Genomic DNA, 22,996 nt, shown 5'->3' on the forward strand with positions numbered 1-22,996 from the left:
GACTGCTTTTCTCCCTGACCTTTTCTAGACTGGGCCAGGGATATGATAAATCCGTTCTCAATGTGGACAGTATCATGCCAGAGTGATATAGGCGTCAGATGCCTGGTTCTAACCCCACCTCACCAGCTACTTGGCCCGTTTGAGCTCTCGGGGTTACGGGGAGGAATAAAGGAGATTTGGGACCCCGCGAGCTCTGCGGGCTCCCCCGCTCACAAGCGAATCTGGATCCGGGTTTTTTACTTCCCTCCTACCCTCTTGCTTTGCCTTGCAGCCCACCTCCAACCCGAAACCCACGCCGCCCACCAGGCAGCCGGCAGACCACCCCAGAGCCCCTCGGACGCCCGACCGGTCCCCAACCCCCGGCAGAAACTCGCCCACTCCCGTCGGCCCCCGCGACCGCTCCCGTCTCCATGGGAACGAAGGCAGCCAACCGGCGCGGCGGCTGGCGCGGCGGCTTCCGCTCCGCCCTGACGGCGGCGAGGACTCTGGCAGCGCCTGGGGCTCCGGCGGGTCTGCGGGCTGCGGGCCGCGATGCTGAAGGCCAAGATCCTCTTCGTGGGGCCCTGCGAGGTGAGGCCTGGGCCGGCGGGGCGGCAAGCGGGGCCCGGGCGGGGGTGGGGCCCAGGAACCGGGAGCCCAGTCCCACCGCGCCCATCCTGGTGTGCGCCGCTGGCTTCACCGTGAACTCGGTGTTCCCAGACCTCGACCCGGTTGTACTAAGGCCCGAAGGCCCAAGGTAGTGAGTGGCGTTATGCAATCAGAGCCTAGATCTCATGACTCTCCTTTGCGCCTGTGGCTGTCCCTAATGAGATATGTCTGTGGAACAAGAAAACCAGGAGGAAAGACTGAACTATTACCTGGTCTTGGAACTATTAGCTTTTCATGTGGGTGGTGATGGCGGGGGATTAAATCTACCTGTGTACTTCACACCGTACACAAGAATAAAATTCAGATGGACCAAAAAGCTAAATGTGTAAAAGAACAACTGTGGAAGTAGTAAATGAATAACTCTCCAACTTAAACACCCATCAGAATTGCCTGGTGGGCAGCTGCACAACTCGCTGGTCCTAGCCCAGGGTTTTGATTCAGTTGGTCTGGGAGGGACCTGAGAATTTGCATTTTGCTGATGCTGGTCGTCCAGGGACCACTTGCTGGGAACCACTGTAGTAGATGAATATATGGAAAGCTATGTTTTTAATCTTGTGACAGGGAAGGTCTTAAACACAACACAAAAATGAAGAAGCCTTAAAAGAAATGACAACAAAGTTAAAGCCAGGGGAAAGTATTAGCAAAATGCATGACAAAGAAAGGATTCATAGGTAGAACATACAGGAAAGTTTAAGAATCAATAAAGAAAAGAGAAGCAACTCAAGATAATGTAGCAAAGTCTGTGTACAAGAAATACAACTGACCAATAAGTATGAAAAGATGCTCAGTCGCACAGTCACAGAACACAGAACAAACAGATGGCACTTATTTGCTCATCAGTTTGGATGAGAAAAGTTTAGAATATTGATAACATGCAGTGTTAGAATGCTTTCAGGGAAAGGAGTATTCTGGGATTGCAATTTTAAATGTGCACAGCTTTTAGCGTGGCAATTACATTTCTCAAAAGCTACTGTAGCTAAAGACTCCTCCACGTTCCCCATGAGTCCTATACAATATTGAACAGATGGAAACACCCTCGGTGCCCATCAATGAGCAAATGTCTGAATAAACTAAGGTACATTCTTACTTTGTGCAGCAGTGAAACAAAATAAGGCAAATCCATGTAAACTGACACAGAGAACTCTCCAAGACATAAACTGTTAAATAGGCAAGTAACAACAATATGCTCGGAATTATGAAAAGCAAAACAAACATAGATATCTTTTTTAAATGGAAATTCTCAAACATATACAAGGGGAGAGAGAACAGTGAACCCTAGTATCCATTACCTAGCTTCAACAACAAAATAATTTCTGCACATACACATCTCCCTCTCCCTCACTACTCTTCTAATTTACCAGCCTTTCTAGTCCTTAAATGTGCCACGTCCATTCCTGCCTGGTGCCTTTGAACTAGCTATTCCCTCTGCTTGGAAGCAGGTAAAGTCACCCAGCGGCAGAGCCAGCACTGAAATCTGTGCTCCCTGCAACCCAGAGCAGGCTGTGCCCACCCAACCAGAGAGAGCCCTCTGCCCTGGTGATCTCAGGGTGGCCGTGGCCTCTACTGCATCCCACCTGGGTCCAAGCTGGCTATTGGAGGGCCTGCTTATGGTTTACTTTTCTGCTCTTCAGCAACGATCTTTCACTGTCTTCATTTTCACAGAGTGGAAAAACTGTTTTGGCCAACTTCCTGACAGAATCTTCTGACATCACCGAATATAACCCAACCCAAGGAGTGAGGTGAGCCCTGACCAATCCGCGTCCCACGGAGTCCCTGACCATCACCCACCCCTGACTTTGGTGCTGGTGGCATCCGCAAAGTATAACGTTTCCTAAGGAGAGGTGCTGCTCTTGTTTTTATGTTTAGGATCCTGGAATTTGAGAACCCACACGTTACCAGCAACAACAAAAGCACGGGGTGTGAATTTGAGCTCTGGGACTGTGGTGGCGATCCAAAGTACGTTTCCTTTAGAGCATTTGTTCCATCAAATGATTCAAAAATCAGCTGCCTGCCAGGCACCTTGGACTTGGGCCTAGCGAGCGCCCTTCCTAGCATGTGTTAGGGGCTCCATCAATTACTGATGACATGCATTGCTCTTGAAACTTTAGTGACTGGGTTATGATATAGTGAGAGGTCATCCATTCATGATTAATACTTAGACATTATTTTCAGAGTCCACAGTTAGAAACCAGAACCATTGCTTATACATGGAATCTAAAAAAAATGGTACGAGTGAACTTATTTACAAAACAGAAATAGAGTCACAGATGTAAAAAACAAACTTATGGTTACCAGGGGGGAAAGTGGCGGGCGGCTGATAAATTGGGAGATTGGGATTGACATATACACACTACTATGTATAAAATAGATAACTAATAAGGACCTACTATATTAGCACAGGGGACTCAATACTCTATAATGACTTCTATGGGAAAAGAATCTAAAAGAGAGTGGATATGTGTATATGTATAACTGAATCACTTTGCTGTATAGCGGAAACTAACACAACAGTGTAAATCAACTATACTCCAATAAAAATTAAAAACAAAACAAATGCAGAAACCAGAGCCACCTACCCTTCACACTGCATCCTTTTCTGCCATGCAGGTTCGAGTCTTGCTGGCCAGCCCTGATGAAGGACTCTCACGGGGTGGTGATCGTCTTCAATGCTGACATCCCAAGCCACCTGAAGGAAATTGAGATGTGGTATTCCTGCTTCGTCCAGCAGCAGTTTTTACAGGATACTCAATGTCTGTTAATTGCACACCACAAACCAGGCTCTGGAAGTGACAAAGGAAACCTGGCTTTGGGTAAGGAGCCTGGACTTCTCCTTTCTGCTGTAGTCTGAAATGCTCTGGGCATTTGTATATTGCCCTGTGTCTTGGAAACCAGCAGCCCTGTGCAGTTAAAGAGCACCTGCTGTGTCCTAGACATTTGTTTTTCTTACCACGTAAATCAGAACTGCTGGGTTGGAAGATCTGCTGTACCATCCAGGCCAGCATGCAGACACTTTAAAAGTAGGCAGACACTAAGAGGGGAAAAAAACCTGGTTTTAGCCACTCATCGGTACTATTAGGGACACTCTTTCCTGACTTGCCTTTAAGCTCCAATTTGCATGTGACACACACCATTACAGAGGTGTCAAAGTGATCATAAAAAACAACACAAAATTCAGAAATGCCTTCTTCTGGTGTAAGAACAAAGAAGGCCTGGAAGTGGCTTGGAGAGCTGTGATCCTGTTGCCGGGTGGCAGTGTGATGAAACCTTTCTCTGTTAAATTGTGTCAAGCAAGGCACAACTTTATTTTTGGACTTGGGAAAGTTAAACAAATTGGCTCCTGTAAGACTCAGGTCCTGGGACTTCCCTGGTGGTCCAGTGGTTAAGACTCCTCACTCTCAATGCAGGGGGCCCGCGTTCGATCCCTGGTCAGGGAACTAGATCCTGCGTGCCACAACTAAGATCCGGCTCAGCCAAATAAATAAATAAATATTTTTTTTAAATAAAATATAAAAGACTCAGGTCCTTTGGAGCTAGAAATAGCCCCTCACTAAAAGTTCATGCCTAATTACATTATTTTCCTTTTTAAGCGCCACCCTTGAACAAGCTGAAGCTGGTGCACTCAAATCTTGAGGATGACCCAGAAGAGATCAGAATGGAGTTCATAAAGTATTTAAGAGGCATAATCAACTCAGTGTCTGAGAGCAGAGACCGGGAGGAGATGTCAATTATCACCTAACCGGCCTTCACCTAGACGCTTCCGCATCCCAAATGAAGTCAATTTCAGTGCAGATCTGAAATCCATCCACCTACTAAGGTTCTCATCTCCCTTTGGCTGTAGAAGACATTTTCCTTATTTGGCCAAAGGTAACAGTCAGCCAGGGAGTTGACTCATACCATCTATTCTCTGTCTTCAGTTCAGCTGAGAAACTCCTGTTATTGAATTCTGATTCCTTTCCCCAGATCTCTCCAGAGAGCTGGAAAACTGAGGTGGTTTTTTTTTTCCCCTTCACATTATGTCATACTATAAAAGTTGTGGAATTGTAACTGTCATAGCCCAGTGATACCAACAGTAGTTTAATCCACGTAGATTGGTTTAAATGTGATTTTCATTCCTTAATCTGTACAATTTGCCTAGGATATTTTTGAAAAATATTAGCATTTAACCTCTCCAAGATTTTATTTTTATTTAGATGTCCTTGATATCTGGACACCATATCACACTGGAAGATGGAATACATATACATCTCCTAAAAACGTTTTTTATTATCTCAGGGGAATTTAATTCCTAAATATTATTTCATGTAATACAGGGAAAAACAATGTTTTGTTGTCATAACAACCATTTGTAAAACTAGTCAAAAGATTTAATGCTCAGGATAAGCAAATATGGTGAGTTTATAGCTTATTGTACAAGTGAGTTTGTTTTAGTGATCTTATGAATTATTGTTCTTTCATAATTTGTACTTTTTGAATTTTTTAATACAGCCAACCTGAAAATGTATTAAGTAGATCAAAAGTTAGATGTAGGGACTTCCCTGGTGCCGCAGTGGTTAAGAATCCACCTGCCAACTCAGGGGACATGGGTTCCATCCCTGTTCCGGAAGATCCCACACGCCACAGAGCAGCTAAGTCCATGAACCACAACTACTGAGCCTGCGTGCCCCAACTACTGAAGCCAGTGTGCCTAGAGCCCATGCTCCGCAACAAGAGAAGCCACCGCAATGAGACCCCCGCGTACCGCAACGAAGAGTAGCCCCTGCTCGCTGCAACTAGAGAGAGCCTGCCCGCAGCAACGAAGTCCCAGCGCAGCCAAAAAAAAAAGTTAGATGTAGGTCTTTTCAACTGAGAGTGGAAGAAAAGTAGAGACACAAGAGATGAAAAATATGCTTGGCTGCGTTTCACTCTTACAATGAAGAGGGCTGAAATGCAGCTGTGTGGGCAGTCTGCTTGAGAGAGTGGTGTTGGCAGATAATGACAGTTCCCTGGTAAATTATTTATTTGTTTATTTATTTTTAAATTTTATTTTTATTTATTTATTTTTGGCTGCGTTGGGTCTTCGTTGCTGTGCGCGGGCTTTCTGTAGTTGCGGTGAGCAGTGGCGACTCTTCATTGTGGTGCATGGGCTTCTCATTGTGGTGGCTTCTCTTGTTGTGGAGCATGGGTTCTAGGTGCACTGGCTTCAGTAGTTGCGGCACACAGGCTCAGGAGTTGCGGCACACAGGCTCAGTAGTTGTGGCTGATGGGCTCTAGAGCTCAGGCTCAGTTGTGGCACACAGGCTTAGTTGCTGCACAGCATGTGGGATATTCCTGCACCAGGGATCGAACCCATGTCCCCTGCATTGGCAGGCAGACTCTTAACCACTGTGCTACCAGGGAAGCCCCCCTGGTAAATTTAGATTGAACTACAGTCAACTCTTAGTAAACTGCCTGGATTATCCGTGAGCACATTTTAGGCCCAGGTTAATCTCCTTCTGCCAGACCTGCTCTCAGTTGGAACTTTTGCAAGGAACACAAGATTACGTTAATGCAAACTGTAGTAAATCTTCTTTACGTAATAGCTGCAATAATAATAATTGATCTTGAGACTACAGCTCCAAAACAGAGATTAGTTTTATCTGATTTTTAATGATTATCCAAGAGCTCAATAGAAAAATTAACCCAGCAGCTTTCATTTATGTTCATAGCCAGAGTACAACCCTTGTGAGCCCTTGAATCGAGAAAAATGTTTAAAATTTAAGAGGCCACATGTGCACAGGTTACAAGAGACCATTTAGTGAAGAAGTCTCCCTGTCTTCCCTGTCCCCAAACCCCGTTCCTGTGCACATATGATTGTGCTTTATTAATGGAAACAGTAGCAAACTATTCACACATTTTTACAACTTTTTTCACTTTTTTTATTTGGAGGATTTGTGTAACTATATACAGAGCTGCCTTTTTCTTTTTTACAGCTGTGTAATATTCCACTTAATCATTTATTTGGGAATTTTATATCACAATTACTAACAATTTATGTTGAAATATTATATTTTTATTGATGGACATTTAATGGCATTGAAAAACATGATTTGGGACACAAGTATGTTGAATGTGGAATTTTAGGGAAGTGGTTTCAACCGTCAGCACTTTTGAGGGAAAGATAAGACGGCTGCTCTTAGAATCCTACTTCTGATTTACAGTGTCACAGAACCATTTTCTAAGTGCACAATGATTTTTGCTGTGTGTGCTGGCATATGGTTAAAATTCCTTTCTCTGTATCACAGATGTGACAAGGCACATGAAAGCCACAGAAGCATGAAACAGCTCAGACGTGTGGGAAACTCGGTAGTGGATCGTCACTCAAGGCTGTGTGGAGGAGGGAGTGTCTGAGTGAGTGAGGTGGAGTGTGTAGAGGAGGGGAGTGGAGGTGGGTGGGTGTGCGTGTGGGTGAGGAGAGAGGACCAGGGGTCAGATGGTGAAGGGCTTCTTACACCCGGCCAAGGTGTCAGGGTTTGAGCTGCCACTGAAGGATGTTCACTGCAGGTTGATGTGGTCGGATCTCCATGGTAGAAAAGCCCCTCTGACCGCAGTGTGAGGGCTGGATCGGAAGGAGGACGAGTGTAGAGGTGGCTGCTGTCATTCCTTGGTTTGTGGCTCCATCACTCCAGTCTTCAAGGCCAGCATCTTCAAATCTCTCTCTGCTCCATCTTCACATTGCCTTCGCCTCTGTGTATCTGACTCAAATCTCCCTCTACCTCATTCTTGTAAGGATACTTATAATTGCATTTAGGGCCCAGGATAATCTCCCCATCTAAAGATCCTTAATTTAGTCACATGTGCAAAGACGCTTTTTCCAAGCAAAGTATCATTTACAGGATGTGCACGTTACCGGGAGTGGGGCCTGATGTCTTTGCGGGCCGTTATTCAGCCTACCACAGATGCTGTTCACTGAGGTGTTAATGGAAGAGGAGGAGCAGGTTTTGGGGGGGTGACAAATGACTAGTTCAAGGTGACTCAGCAAGTTAGGGACAGGGACAGAACTGGATCCCATGCCCCCACTCTTTCCACTGTCTTGTGTAACTGGGCAGATGAGTCTACAAGTGGACCTGGCTAAGAGTCTCACCCTTTGAGACTGAACCTAGTAAAGCAATAACAACCACAGCAACAACAGCAAGGCAAATAACCATTTTTGGAGCTAAACCACCCAGAAAATGGTTTGCAAGTATGTTGCAGATATATATAGCATCATATTTCTTGAAACCAATCAAATGACCAAGTATTCTGAAGCTCTGTTGTAAAGAAAATTACAACTTATATTGTAACCTGAATGTCCGTATCTCAAAATTGTTCAGGAAAGCTCCTGGAGATCATTATACATTTGCTGGAATACCAGAAGACCCTTATGTCCAAAGTGTAGGCTAAGTTGCTATAACAACAGATGGAGCTTTGCTGGTAACTGAGAACATATAAGAGTTAATAAAAGAGCAGTGCTCCTGATACCCATTGAAAAGGTAACTGCATTGGTACCGCTTAAGAAAATCATTCTGAACTGTGGCCCTTCTAGATCTTGACTTCAGCCTTCCCCACCTGATTCCTGAGAACTACATGAATATCCTGGCCTTGGCTGATGCTTTCTCAACAAACGTACTCTTTCCTCAGGCAAGAAATGAAGGATTCTACATTTTAAAAACCAAAGCCAAAGAAATTAAATAAATGAGGAAGATGGAAACTCTGCTTTTGAATGTTAAGAGATTACGTATTTTTGACTGTGACTTCTAAATGGCTTTATCAGTTAAATAATTCTCTATGTTTATGATCTGGGCCATTCTTCCTACCGAAGTTAAAAGCTAATGGAAATGTTCTGTCTGCCAAGTATTCCCACTTCACAAGGAAAGTTTCTTGGTGCTTTGATGTGGGCAACACCTCATCTGTCTTCTTACACATACAGTTCATTCCTATCTGGGCTTTCTGATAGCCTTTAAAAGTATGCCTCCTTTCTCTAAAGCCTCAGGCAGGTTCACTCCACGCTTACAGCTCTTTGGATCAAGTGTATAGATCTTAGACTTTCAAAGTGTTGTATAAAAAAAAAAAAATCTATTAAGACTGTTTATAATCCTACCGGAGTTTTGTGATAAGTAATTCATACAAGAACCATCGTGTTTTTGTTTTTTGTTTTAATCTTTTGTGTGACTTTACAAGACCTGGAAAACACCTAGGTGTGAATTAACCAGATCATGTAATGAAATATTTTGTTCAGAGAAATAAAATCCTAATTTTATCAAAGTATGAGGAACTTGGTTTCTACTGATAGAAACCTATTTCAAGTACTTTTCAAGAATATTTTGCAAATCCAGCTACACTTGGAATGTATCACCCTTTTGGGGGGGCAACTGTTAAAAGCAAGAAGTTGTGCTCTGCATTTTTAAAAAATGGTGGCAATGGCTTTAAGATGTCAATCACAAATGAGATGAACAATCTAAAGAGAATGGTTCTTACATATGAGGAGACTAGTGGGAGACAGTAGGTGAGAGGTCAAATATACATGCCAGCTGGTTAATGTGGACTTGGTTCTATTAGCTGTGTAAGAGCCCTAAGAGAGCAGGGACAATTACTTTGGTGGCCGTGAGGAGAACAGATTTAAGGGAGTGTCTGAAATACAGCACTGAGGGTTGGCACGAAGAGAAAGGGAGAGATTCTGTACGCATTGGGGAGGTAAATATTGTGCTTGAGTGGAAAAGAAGGGAGAAGCAGGGAGGATTCAATCCCGTATCCTTACTGTAGGTGCTCGAGGTAGTGGCTGTTAATCAATGACTACATTTCCCATGGCCCTTAGGGCAGCGCCATCTGCATTTCCCAGAGGGCTGTGCGATGCTCACGCTGGCCCTGAGCATTGGTGGAAACAAAGTTAAACAGGAGGGAGTGTACTCTTTATGTTGCTTTATAAACAAATTTCCCATCCTCATTCTCTCTTCTATCCCTCTTCTCTGTCTCCAACTCCTCTGTCCACGGGCTTCAGGGGCCCAAATACGCCGGGACTGGTATTCTTGGCAACAACTCGATGTTACCTTTTCGGTGCCCCGCGCGAGCGTGCCCGGAGGCTTCTGGAAAATGTAGTTCAGCCTCCCGGCGGCCCAGACCCAACCAAATGGCTCTGCCTCCTCGGGCCCCAGAATCAAGGGCTGGGTGGCGGGCGCGCGTGGCCGGCCCGTTTGGAAGCCGTGGGGGTAGAGGCTGTTCTGCATACGGCCACCGGGAGGCCCAGGCCACGGACAGTCTCAGAGCCGACTATCCCGGCCCGTCTCCGTGGTAACCGGCTGGCTGCAGAGGGCTGTGGAAAGTGTAGTTGGGCAGGGCCGGCCCGTGCGCAAGGTCTCTGCCTTTACAGCTCGCTGCCGCGGTCAGAGCGATTTTCCGGCGTCCGGGCGAGCTCCTCCCGTTTTATCTCGACCTCCTAGCACCCCGACAGGTGGGCGGCCGCCCAGAAAGGTAGGGTGTCGGCCCGGCCTGCCCCCACCGGCGCCGCTCGGTAGGGTCAAGGCGAGGGTTCCCTGGGAGTAAGTTTGACTGCGGTTCGCGTAGACCCACACAGTGGATCCTAGAGATGAGATGGGGATCCGAGTGAATCAGAGTGGAGCCTTTAGAGAGCATCTAGTCCAATCCTCTTCTGTTAAAGAAGCGGGTACTGAAGCCCAGAGAGAGTCAGTGATTTGCCCCAGATCTGCTCACGCCTTTATTTCCAGCACAAAACACAGTGCCTGGCACAGAACTGGTGCTCGAGCATTGTGTCATTCCGTTCTAAGGACAAACTGTTGAAATACTTCAACAAATTACTAGATTTAAAAAAATATATTTTTTAAGAGGGAAGTGGACCTGAAGAGACTATCAACCAAATGCAACCTGTAGACCTTATTTGGATTATGATTCTAACAACCAACTGTGAAATTTTTTAAAATCAGGGAAATGTGAACATGGATGATATTAAGGAATTACTGTTTAAAATTTTTAGTTGTGATAATGATATTGGGGTTATGCTTTAAAAAGGAAAAGCGTTTTAGAGACATATACTGCCGATTTTATGGGTGAAATGATGTCTGAGATTTGCTTGAAAAATATCCATTGTGGTGGGAGAGGGGAGAGCAGATGAAAGGAGATTGGCTGGGTGTCTACTGGAGGTGGAGATGGGTACAGGAGATCACTAAACTATTCTGTTATCATACATATTCCCCCCAAACGTCAAGTGTAATTTAATTATCTGCTAGAGATACATACTGAGTTACCTATCAGAAAAAAAAATATACTGTCTGAGATTTACTTTAAAATACTCCACAGACACATACACACACAAAATGTGGTGAGGTGTGGTGGAAACAGGAATGGCAGTAAATGAATAGCTATGAAGGTTAGGTGATGGGAACATGAGAGTTCGTTGTATTATTATATTCTCTTTAGTGGGATTGAAAATTTCTATAACGAAGGGGTTTTATTTGATTTTTTAAAAAACATATTTTACGTATTTCAGAAGGTTTCTGAAATTAAGCTCCTGAGGAGTTTCTTTGCAATGTAACCCTCCCACGGCACAAGTGAGCCTCCTTGGGAACTTCTCTAGTCAAGAATGACCCTAGCAATGATGGGGGCTGTGTCCTTGGCCCTCCAGATCCAGTCCCTTAGACCAGCATCAGGGAACTTCCCAGAGGGGAGGCCGAGGAGCTGCCCCGCCCCAGAGAAGAGTTTCAAGCAGGAGAGAGAAGAGAGGAGTTGGGAAGGTGACCAGAGTGGCCAGAACTGCCGGCCAGGTGAGCTGCTTGTCTCCAGCCAGAAAAGTTGTCCAGGCAGAGACCCCATGGATGGAACACGCGTGGCTGTAGTTTCTGAGCAGACCCAGCCCTCATTACAAGCCAGAGACCACGCAGAAGAGAACCCTCCAGTGTGAGCGTGTGGAATACACTTCCAGGTCACCCAGAACCTGGCGGCTGGGGCCACTGCGAGACCAGGTCAGGAGGGTGCTACTCTGATGGGAGAAGGATGAGCACATGCGAGAAAGGCAGAGGGGCAGGGACCCCGAGGCTGGGTGCGTGTGAGCTGAAGGACGCAGCTAGAGAGAAACGGCCAGGAGGGCAGCCTCCAGGAAGCCTGGTCCCCAGCACGGACCTTCTCAGCGTGGCTCGTGCTCCAGAGGTGTGAAATGCCCAGGGCTGCCCGGGCAGCAGCTTCTCACCAAGCCACTCAGCTCTCGCACTAGCCACCTGGCCTCCACTTCAGTAACCCCTTGGGGCACTTTTCTGTCACTTCTGCTCTTTTTAAAAAAAAAAAAATACATTTTTTTCTCTTATCAACAAAAGTAATACATGACCAAGTTTTAAAATACGTATAAACGCGATGAAAAATTTAGTCACCTATACCAGAATCACTGGTAACACTGAGTGTCTTTCTAGCATTTTCTTTCTAAGCATATATATACATTTTCTCCACTGTTCAGGTTTCTCAAAAAAACAAACAAAAAAACAGGTGGGAACCTCCTGGGGTCCACAGCTCCTTGCAGCCCCAGCTTCATTTCACTGGGCTTCCCCAGCGAGAACCCAGAGCCTGGCCTGTTTGGGAACACGAGTGCAGTACCTCTTTTGGCCACAGGAGGGGGGTGCCTGCCCACGCACGTCCGTCCCAAAGCTCTTGTGGGGACCTTCAGGTCTGCCCTTCACGCACCAGAGGTTTCCTCCTTGGGATCAAGCCACCTGCATTCGGCCCTAGCTTTACTGCTCACTCGGCTCACCGCACCTGTTGGAAACCTCCTTGGTTCGTGAGGAAAAAGGACAGAACTCACACGCTCACTCTGACCACATCTGCCCTAGTTTAGACGAATCCTTGGACAACTCTCTCCTGGCAGTTGCAGCCCTGGGCTTCCGAGGGAAGGGATAAACTGCAGACTGCTCAGGGCCTCCCCGCGATTAACATTCTTCACGGCTTCCCTTTTTTCTTAGGGTCCAGTCTGGGCTCCTTCTAAGGGCCCTGGATGACCTGGTCCCTCCTCGCCTCCCTCCATGTCTCGCACTGTTTTCCTCACATACATGACACTGGCCCTCTTTCGGCTCATCACCCACAGACCTGCCGGCACGGTTCTCTCTGGAAGGCGCTTCCCAGCACACACCAGGCTGATGCTTATTCTTTCAGCTCTTACCTGACGCGTCAGCCCTTCCCAGAAGTCAGTCTTAGCGGTGCAGGTCGAGGTTAGGGTTCTCCTCTGGCTTCCCCTTCAAAACGCGTAGCCTCCTGGATCGCCCGCCTCCTTCTAGAATAGAAGTCCCGTGTCCGTCTTCCTCACTCACATCCCCAGCACCGAAGCACAGCGCCTGGTCCTCCGTAGAGCTCGGGAGAGATTTGCCTAGTGGATAAAGGGAGGAGTGAATGAATGAGTGTGCCTTTCTCTGCTCCCTAAAGTAGAGTCTACCAAAGCCAGTCCCCTTCTCCCCTTCCATCCCCTTTCCTCCCGCTTCACCAGGGGCCTCCCACTGTCCCCGAGGCCTCTGGCAACATCGCCCAAGGAATGGTGGCACTAAAGGACCCATTCTCTCCCTGTGGTGATGGGAAGACACTGGGATCAGGAGTGAGACAGACCTAGACCAGCTGTGCCGCTTGCTAGCTGTGCATGCACCTGATTTTCTTTATTTACAAAGTGGAGACCACGGATGCCACGCACGCAGGGAGCTCGGAGACAGCACATGCTAGCCTGTCACGTGGGAGGCAGTCATTAGATCAGAGTTCTTCCTTCCTGCCTCCCCAGCACTCTCTCCAAAGCCCCCCTCAGAAACCAGAGACACAGACACCCCTGCAGTCTCGAAGGTGCTCCTGGTTTCCTGATTCCCCTCTCTCTTCCCCAGGGTGGCCCGAGCCACTTGTGGCTGACACCTCCTTTTCCCCTGTCCTTTATCCCAACACAAACAATGTGCCAGCTACAGAGTAGAGGAGATGCTTGAAAGGTATTTGTTGAATGAATGAATGAAGGGACAGGTCACAGCAGCATCCCTTGGGGCGTGTTCGCAAGTTGTCAGATGAAATGGTGGTCATCACACTCTTGGTGGGCAGATGGCCTCCTGCCCCCTGAGCAGCACCAGTGACAGGTGGGCACGTGGCAGACACAAGGCCAGGACTTTACTGAGGGGAGAGGAAGGAGGAGGGACCATGAAGAAACATCGACATCGAGGCCCTGTGGAAAAGGAAATTGCTGAGAGCTCCGGAGCCTGGCTTCTTCTCCCCTGCACAGCACTAGGTCCCTGGGCAAGTGGACCCCACAGGCTGCAAGCGAACGACCGTGTCCCCAGAGCAGACTCTCTCCCAAGGGGTGTCTGCATCCCTTCCAGCCCAAGTCTGTCGTTCCATTACAGGTGCTAAAAGTGCACGTTCCAACAAAATCGTTTTCTAAATTTGCCCTTTCATCATGTTTTCCTCTTCCATGACCATTTGATACGACGTGTGCTCTGAGGTCCCTCTGACAGTCCTCCTGGGGCCCTGCATGGTCTCTGTGTTTCCTGAGGCCGGAGAACCCCCAAGAGCCCCCTCATTTATGACGAGCATCTGCCCTCTCTCCAGTTGGAACCTTCGGGTGATGAATGAGGGCTGATTTCTCTTGAAATGATCACCACCCCTGATTCATTACATGAATGAATCTGCAGAAGGGCTTAGCCATTGTTGGGTGAGGGTTGTGTTTTCTCGGAGCGCCGTTGTGCTCATGAGGATATAGGTTTTCTCCCGTGTGATGGGCTCCAGGCTGAGCTCTTTGTTTGCGCTGTCTTTGCTTCCCATGCCCCCAGCCCTCCCCCTGTGAGTTCTCAACTGTGATAGCGGCTGCCTCGCTTGGAGGATTTTCCTACATTGGTGCCATTCATAGGGAATCTCTCTAGTATGAATTACGAGATGAATGGAAATTTCCCCTTATTCAGAATATCCAAAGATTTCCTCTGCCGAATGAATTCTTTGATCTTCTGCCAGAATCCGGTCCAAGTGTTTGGCCACGTGTGTCATGCCGGTGGAGCGAGGTTTGGGCTTAGAGTCTGTGGTTTCCCAAAATGATACCTTCAGCATAAAGGCTCCAGATCCTGGCCTCTGAGGAGCAGCGGTCCCCCAGGATGGCCCCCGCCGTGCTGCTTTGGCACAAAGGCTGAGCACAGGTGCTGACAGCATGTCCTTGGCCCTGGCCTCACGCTGTGATGACACCGTAGGAAATGAGAGTGTCACAGGCCCCCACTTCGGCCACACAAAGCTCTATGCCTGCACGAACCCTCTAGCCTCTGGCTGTTGTGATTACAGCAGCGAGAAGAGGAACCACTGGCCGAATCCTCTGTTTCACAAGGGGGTGATGAGGGAACCATGTTCTCAGCACCCACGGTCATGGCTCACGTGCAGCTCCCCCAGGAATGCAGCCGCCGCCACCACCCCTCCGAATGCTGCCCACCCTTCAAGCCCGGCCCAAAGCCCACCTCTTTCATGAAGCCTTCCTGGGACCCTGCAGGCCTGCAGTTGGGCTCCCAGCCTGCACTGTGCTCACCGGATCCACTGCCTCTGAGCCCCGTCTAGCACCCCGGTAATGCTCTGGTCCTTCGTGGCCTTCTCATGCCTTCGTCTTCTCGGACAGACAGAAAGCTCTTCAAGGAAGAACCACATCTTGTCCTTTGTATTCTCCACGGCACCTATGAGCACCGAGGGACTCGGACGACTTGGGGATTGGCGACTGTATGCGGCTGTGGACACCGCAGTGGACGCAGAGAGATGGATTTGTGGTTCAGGGCCATCTCAGATGGAGATGCGCTTACCCTTGACTGAAGACATAGCCTGCCTTCTCTGGGATGGTTGTCGGCCATTCTCCTCCAGGTCACACAGGAGGAAGGTCAACTTGTCCTTATTGCCACCCCTTCCCCCCGACCCGGAAGCCAGATTAGCCCTGATGTCCATAAGGTGGCAGATGCTCGGTCCCCATTGCCTCGGCTCTGCCTGGGAGGCGTTGCTGGCTGCCGTGCATTGCGCTAACCTTGGGAGTGACCTTGAGCAGGGGAGGCAGGGAACAAACAAGAAATCAGGATGTTGGAGAGCTCGCCAGTGTCCTGGATAGGGCTGGCTGGCTCAGGGTCCACCCTCAACATGAAGCTGGAGCTCTTTGAGAACAAGGCCTATGTCTGAAGCATCTCTGTATTCACAGTGCCTCGCTGAACACCTGGCACTGAGTGCTCCTGTAGTTACCAGCAACCAAGGTTACCAGCGCGGAGGTACCCAGGAGAACGGATGTTGACGACTGTACTGAAAGGTCCCACCTGTGCCACCCCCGCCACGAGTGCATCATCCTTTCGTACACGGCGAAGCTCTGGGTCCCAAGCACAAAATGCAGGAACATCCCTTGTCTTTTGTTAGCTGCAAAATCTCTATCTCCCCTACCAAAAAAGGGGACAGATTCTGTGTATATATCCAGGGATTTATATAGCCGTGGTGCTCTCTTCTAAATTTCTTTAAAAGCTAGTAAGTTAGAAATGTTCGTGGTGGGGTTGATAAGAGTTAGTGCCTAGTGTTGGCACTGCCCATAAGAACTGCATTTCCTAGAAAGCGAAGGCTGCTTCTAAACAGCTGAACCTCGAACCTGGTGAAGATGTGAGCAGATTGTTGAGCAATAAGGAGAGAAAGGGAGGGCCCTTGCTAGCTGCCTCTTTGCCTGCGTACCCGAGGCTTATGAGCTCACGCACGCCGCTGTCTCTGGGCAGGAGGACAGCTGCTCACTGGGTTTTCGTGCTCCTGACTTGAAAGTGTATAGCTGGAACGTCATTTACACTGGATCTCCAGAACGCCCTCTCAAATCACTCCTCTAAGGACTATCCCAAGACCAAATCTTATCACCCTTAAATAGGGTGACCCGAACATCTGGATTCGGCTGGGCAGGTTCAACTGCGGCCATAAGTCAAGAGCCTTGGTTCTGTCTGCCAGCAGGTTCCTCTCCTCCACATGGCATCCACTAAAATGGGGCTGAAATGTCCAAAAATGGCTTTTTCCCTCCTGTGCCTGGTGCCTCCGTGTTCTGCCATGTGGCGTCTCTTTGTGTAGAGTGGCCTGGTCTTCTTATCTTGTTTCCCTGGGCTCCAGGAACCCACTGTCTCTGCTCTTCTCCACTCCATTACACCTGCCCCCCCACACACACACACAGCCCCTCCTGTGGGGAGCGGCCTCATTCAGCACCCCCGCCAGGTGGCTGTGTTGTATCACATGACCCCCTCTCTGTCACCCTCCCCACACCACACACACAGGCAGGTCAGGGGACCAGGATCTCTATAGGCTGGCCAACAACTTTTGAAGTTACCTGACTCAAAAATATAAAGGAAGCCAGTCAGGCCAGGCAGTTTCCCCTTTTAGGAAATTTGAACCCCCAAATCAGACCGTATAGGCAGTGTGTGACACGATGTCATGAGGGCAAGTAGGGCCATGTGCTGGCCAGAATTACACTGAGGAGGAAAATTGGAGACTGAAGAAAAGCAAAACAAGCTGTGACAGGGAGAAAACGCATTTAGAGTTGCGGGAAGAATGAGCCTCTTGTGGAAGAAGATAAAGGAGGGAATAACCTGAGCAGAGCTGGGACGCCGTGAAAAAGGCAGAGAGAGGAGCCAGCCCTGGAGCCGCCCTGCTGCCCGGGCTCACCAGGCCTGCCTTGCCCCGCCCCCCCCACCCATGTGTTGCACTGCAGCAAGCTCGTAACTTCTTCCCTTTGCTGTCTGTTGGCTTAGAAGTGGGCGCGTGACTTAGTTCTGCCAACAAAACTTACAGGGAAATGGCTGGGGGACCTTCTGGGGAGATTTTGCTTTCTGATTAAAGAAGAGAGAGTGAAGAGGCCTGTCCCGTCTTCCTGCTTTGAACAGGGATGTTTGAGACGTGATACTTGGAGCTGTAGCAGCCATCTTGAGACCAGGAGGCAACAAAACCAAGGGAAAAAGCCAACATACCAAGCTTGGCCGAGTAGACAGACAAAAAAAGCCTGGGTCCTTGATGATACCGTTGGGCCACTATACCTATCCTGGAACCACCTACTTCCAGTCTTATTGATCGCTAAATTGAATGTCTTTATTTTCTAAGCAGATTTCTGCTATTTGCAGCCTTTGGCATTCTTAACCAGTACAGCACTCCTCTGAACCTCTCTGTCATCAATTCATTAGAGCCCCATGGCTCTTGGTGTAGCTCCAAATGGAAAATCAGCCCAAGTTTAGACATTGGAAATCTTACTTGCATGGTAGGAAATGCAAGTCAAGATTAGCCACAGCCTACATAGGCAAGCAACTTTAGCACTTAGTTCCAACTCCCAGGGCCTACAGGGCACCGACAAGGAAGGAAAGATTCAGGAAAGTTCAGGCGTATGAGCATGTCTTCTAAAATGGGGCTCATCTTCTAAAATGGGGCTTAATGATGAATTTTAGAACAAATCAGTGGGATAGGGGCGGGGGGGCGGGTATTAATCCCTGGGATGCAGAGCCTAAGCACGGGCCAGAAGGCCACGGAAGGCACACGGAAGGAGCAGCAAGTTGGAATGGGCAAGTGGTGGGTTGGGTTGGATGAATTCTAGAGAAGGAGGCCAGTCTCATGTAGCAGGATTTTATGAGCCCCACGTACTAGCTGGAAGAAATGTATGGCAGCTAGAAGTAAACTGGTGCAAAACTAAGCCCTTTAGTTCCTCTCCAGCCAGCCTTAGTGACATTGCATATCCTCTTGGGAATAAGGTGCCATGAGTTGTGGCCACTCCCCACTTTCTCCATTCTTTGTCCCCTTTCCACCTGTCCCTTTTTTCTCAACCTTCTCTTCCTGTCTTCTCTGTACAAAGCCAGGAGCCAGAAATGCACACGACCTGAATCTCTTCTCCCTCAACTGGGGAATGGATATAGTGGTGAGCAAGGATGTCTTCTAGGAGACCCAGAATCCTAGGCTAGGGGTAAGGAGTTAGGTTGGGAGGAGAGAACACAGTCGGTGGATAAGAACCTGATGAAGCTTTCTTCTGATCCAGCTTCCATCAAGCAATGTGGTTTTCGTGCTGCTTCAACACAAGAAAATGTGCCTGACCCTTCCCGCATGAAATGAGAAGTTGAACTCAAGAACTGTAGCCCTTCCTCTTTAAATGTCTAGTTTTAGATACAAAACAAAGAGAAACTGGCATCCTCCTAATGTAGCCTTCAAATACGAATGATTCCATTACATTCAGACTTGAGAAAAATCACCACCCCCTTTTCCCATCACAAAATAGTCTTCAGCAGTAAAGAGATGTGGCCCGTAGAAGTTCCTCGAGTAAATGGGGCCCGAACACGGATATGTTGCAGTCCTAGTAGAATCTGTAACCTCCAGATCCTGCCAGTAAGCCTCGCCCCCTCAATGCAGTCCTTACACGCCCTACGTGACTTATGGAGTCCTGACCCCGAAGGCCCAAGCCAGGCCGACTCTGCTGTTTACCTATTGCATGACTTCATTCATTCAGCAGAAATGTACTGAATACCTACTAGAATTAGAAGTTAAGCTTATAAAAGCAAGCTTATAAGCTTATCTTCCTTACCTTCCTTAAGGAAGATAAGTCATTAGAGACAAAAAAAAAATTCTATGAGATAATCAGGGACAGAAATGAAAGCTTTGGTTGCAGTGGAAGAAGCAAAAAGTTTAAACCCCTTCTTAATGCAATTAATGCTTTAATGCGATACTTAATAAACCCTGAATCCACCCCACCCGACCCCGGCAAAGTTTCCCCATATATCACTAAGGATTCTCTGAAATCCAATAAGGAAAAGAACTGAAGGCTTTTCCTCAGTCTCCACAATCAAGGTTTTTCTCCAGAATGAATTAGCCTGATTACTGACTAAAAGCTCTCCCACAATCTTTACAACGAGAGTGTTTGTTTCCTGTGAATTCTCCAAAGATGAGAAAGGGCTGCGCTATCCCCAAATGACGCTCCACGTTGGTTGTACTCACAGGCTTCTCTCCAGCATGAATGATCTGACGTTCAGCATACTCCACGCTTCCCCTAGACAGCTTCCCACATTCATCACACACGCCCGCTTCACATCCCGAATGAATCAGCTGACATTGTCTAAGGCTAGAACTCCGATTGAAGGCTCGTCCTCATCCATTCTGCTCCCAGGGCTGCTATCCGCTCTGAAATCCCAGATGTCTAATTAGCTCTGAGCACTGTCTAAAAGCATTTTCACAGCCATTACGTGAATATGGTTTTTCTCCAGTGTGAATTCTCTGACGTTGAATGAGCTTTACTTTTCCTGAAAGCCCTCACATTTATCGCATTTGTAGCGTTTCTACTGCATGCGAATTAGCTGATGCCGTGTGGTGTCGGAATGCTTCCAGATGCCTCCTGCAAACAGGGATTCTCTCCAAGATGAATGTTAGAATGTTCAGTAGGCTGGGAGCCCTGAGAAAAGTGGCCTCTGTACATAACAGAGATGTTCTCTCCAATATGCATACTGTAATATTGAATAAATTCTGAATTCTGTTCTAAGAGTTGGCCACATCTATCTTATTTGTGGGTTTTCTCACTTCTAAAAAACATGTGTATAGAATTGCAGATTTTCCCATATTCATCCCATTCATGGGACGGGGTCCCTAATGGTTCTCTAGGATGTCTCTGTATTTACAGACCTCTCGAAACTCAGACCTGGTCAGTATCCCACAGGTACCTTCTCAATGCATCTACCTATGAATCTGTGGCTGCAGAAAGTTCCCGTTCAGGCCAGATTGTTGTTCTTGGCCCCAGGCTCGCAATGTGAAATTACAGAAAATGTAAATTTCAACTGTTGTCTCAAGATAAAATTTCTTGGACTGAGAATGAAAGATTTGGGGAAACTGATGATAAGAGTGCCTTTGGGCGAATATATAAAGCGATGGGTGTGACAGACTGCTGGTTTCTGATATTCTCTTTTTCTTTCTTAACCCGATTTTGGCCACAGTGAGAAGTTACCCATTAAAAATGCTCACCTTCTCCAGTGACTGGGAAGGAGCACGTGGGCAGTTGCAAGGAGGTGGTTCCCACTGTTTCTTGATCTGGGTGTGGGTCAGATGGGTGTGTTCACTTTGTGAAAATCCCTAAGTGGTATACTTTTTACTTTGAAAAGCTTTTTTAAAATCACTTCCCTATCCTCCCAGGCAGCCCCAGGACAGTTCTAGCAGATGAGATGAGATCAGAATTGGGCTTCCAAGAAAACTTGTGACAGGGAGCGAACTCTGGAGCAGAAACCTTTTGCCTTTCCCCTACCTGCCCCCTTCTTTCTGCTGGATCCTGGTCGTGATGCCTGGAGGTGCAGCAGCCATCCTGTGAGCACCTGCAGGAGGGCCACATGCAAAAGAAGGCAGTGAGCCTAAGGAAGGTGCCCAGTCCTGGTGGCCTTAAATTTCTCATCTCCAGACTTTTCATTGTTTTTATTCTAGTGGAAGAGAAATGATTTACATTTGATTGTGAGTAAGGTTAGGCATCTTTTCCTATGTTTTCTGCCTCTTGTTTTATTTTCTGTTTGTCTTTCCCTTTCTTCCTGTGCAAAACGTCTGTACTCATTGAAAATGTTAGCCCTTTGTGTGTCCAATGTGTTACGGATAGCCTTCCAAATGTGGCATTTGTTTTTTGAGTTTGTGTGTGTGTGTGTGTGTGCGTGCGTGTGCCTGTGTGTGTGTGTGTGTGTGTGTGTGTGTCTTTAAACCAGAGGTTATTGCATTTTTATTTTATGGCTTCTGAATTTTGCATAATTTTTATACTTTTCCCATTCCAGAACTGTTAAAATACTAACTCTTTTTAATAGTACCTTTATGGTTTCATTTTATTATGTTTAAATCTTGGATCCAAGTAGAATTCAATACAATGTAAAGAATTAGGTCAAGATCCAGGTTTCTCCCTCCCATCACCTCGCAACACTGTCTAGGGAGGGAATAACTATCTTTTCCTAGCTACTCTGAAATGCTACCTTTATCATGTGTTAAATTCCATTTGAATTTGGGTCTTTTCTTGAATCTCTGTTTATCGGTCTGTACCTCGACCAATACATCATCATCTTAATTATTTTACTTTATAAGTTGTTTCAATATCTGATAAGGTTACTTCCCTCATTGCTCTTCTTTTTCAAAATGCTTATGGGTGAAAATAAGGTGGGTAAGTTGGAGCTGGTGAGAGTCAGAGACGGAACACTGTCCTTGAGAGACTCAATGTGGCCAGTCATGTGTATGACCAAGACATTCAATCAAACGGAAAAGGATGAAAGGAGAATAATGTAACATCCTCACAAAATATTCTGTTTATTATGACGTCAGGGATTGCACAAAGGTTCTTTAACACAGGTAGCATTTTAACAATATCCTTATTTTAAGCACTTATCCTTTTCCTCTACAATGTATTCCTGGAACCGTTTTGTAAAAAAGTCATATTTTCTCTTAATAACTCCTCATATCCAGAAACTCGGCATCAAACAAGTTATGGTTCTAATAAATAGGTCATGAAAGCCCAAAGAGAAAACTTCGGATGGTCTTTAGTAATATAAAAGGGTAACATTATGTTTCAAGTCCTATTGCATGGCCACGTGTGTACTCAAGATGATTCTTCTACAGGCCTCAATGTACTGTGAAGTCTACATAAAGCACAGACCATTCTATCTAGTCTAAAAATAGCCCCGTCTATGTCAAAAGGACAAATATAACATTAACAATTGTGCTTCCCTTTTTGGAATTTCAGAGAGTCATGAGGAAATTATATGTAAGATCCAAGACTCTTCTTAAAATAAGCTTTCCAAAGAAAACTGAAATGGCTCTATTTCTTCTGATAACTTTCCTTGAGACAAACAGAAGCATTCAGAATAATTCCACTGGTCTTATGGCTGCATATGGTTTTAGGTTTTTCCTAAAAATGGCTGTTATAGTATTTAAAGACTTCCTTAGGACATTAGTTTTGAGTGCCCAGAAGTATTAAGAGAACTAGTCTCTCAAATCATGCCTTTTTTTTTTTTCATCTTTTCTGTGTAAATGCTTGATATTGGTGTAATGAATATTAAAATGAAATGTTTGGGAAAATATAGACCCAGTAAAATTTTTTTTTTTTTTTTTTTTTTGGCTGCGTTGGGTCTTCATTGCTGCGCTTGGGCTTTCTCTAGTTGTGACGAGCGGGGGCTACTCTTCGTTGCAGTGTGCGGGCTTCTCACTGCGGTGGCTTCTTTTGTTGTGGAGCATGGGCTCTAGGTGCGCAGGCTTCAGTAGTTGCAGCACGCAGCTCAGTAGTTGTGGCACACGGGCTTAGTTGCTCTGCGGCGTGTGGGATCTTCCCGGACCAGGGATCGAACACGTGTCCCCTGCATTGGCAGGCAGATTCTTTTTTTTTTTTTTTTTTTTTTTTAAA

At 46.8% G+C, this 22,996-nt stretch overlaps 1 protein-coding gene across 6 annotated transcripts; it reads left to right on the forward strand.

Moving 5' to 3' along the window:
- The first annotated feature begins 427 nt into the window (after positions 1-427).
- IFT22 (intraflagellar transport 22) lies at positions 428-22,996 on the forward strand. 6 transcript variants are annotated; one of them, XR_014255027.1, is made up of 7 exons: positions 428-570; positions 2,311-2,387; positions 2,515-2,604; positions 3,256-3,458; positions 4,236-4,512; positions 6,909-10,110; positions 15,248-22,996. XR_014255027.1 is itself a non-coding variant. In XM_082431250.1 (5 exons), the coding sequence occupies exons 1-5, from the start codon at positions 532-534 to the stop codon at positions 4,382-4,384; spliced, it is 558 nt and encodes a 185-aa protein (XP_082287376.1). In that variant the 5' UTR covers positions 428-531; the 3' UTR covers positions 4,385-5,061. The 6 variants fall into 6 exon arrangements, 1 of the variants encoding a protein (XP_082287376.1); XR_014255028.1 differs by having other exon boundaries at positions 6,909-10,090; XR_014255029.1 differs by having other exon boundaries at positions 6,909-7,014.

This window comes from Balaenoptera physalus (genome assembly GCF_965194825.1).
Source record: "Balaenoptera physalus genome assembly, chromosome: 16".
Taxonomy (NCBI): Eukaryota; Metazoa; Chordata; class Mammalia; order Artiodactyla; family Balaenopteridae; genus Balaenoptera; species Balaenoptera physalus.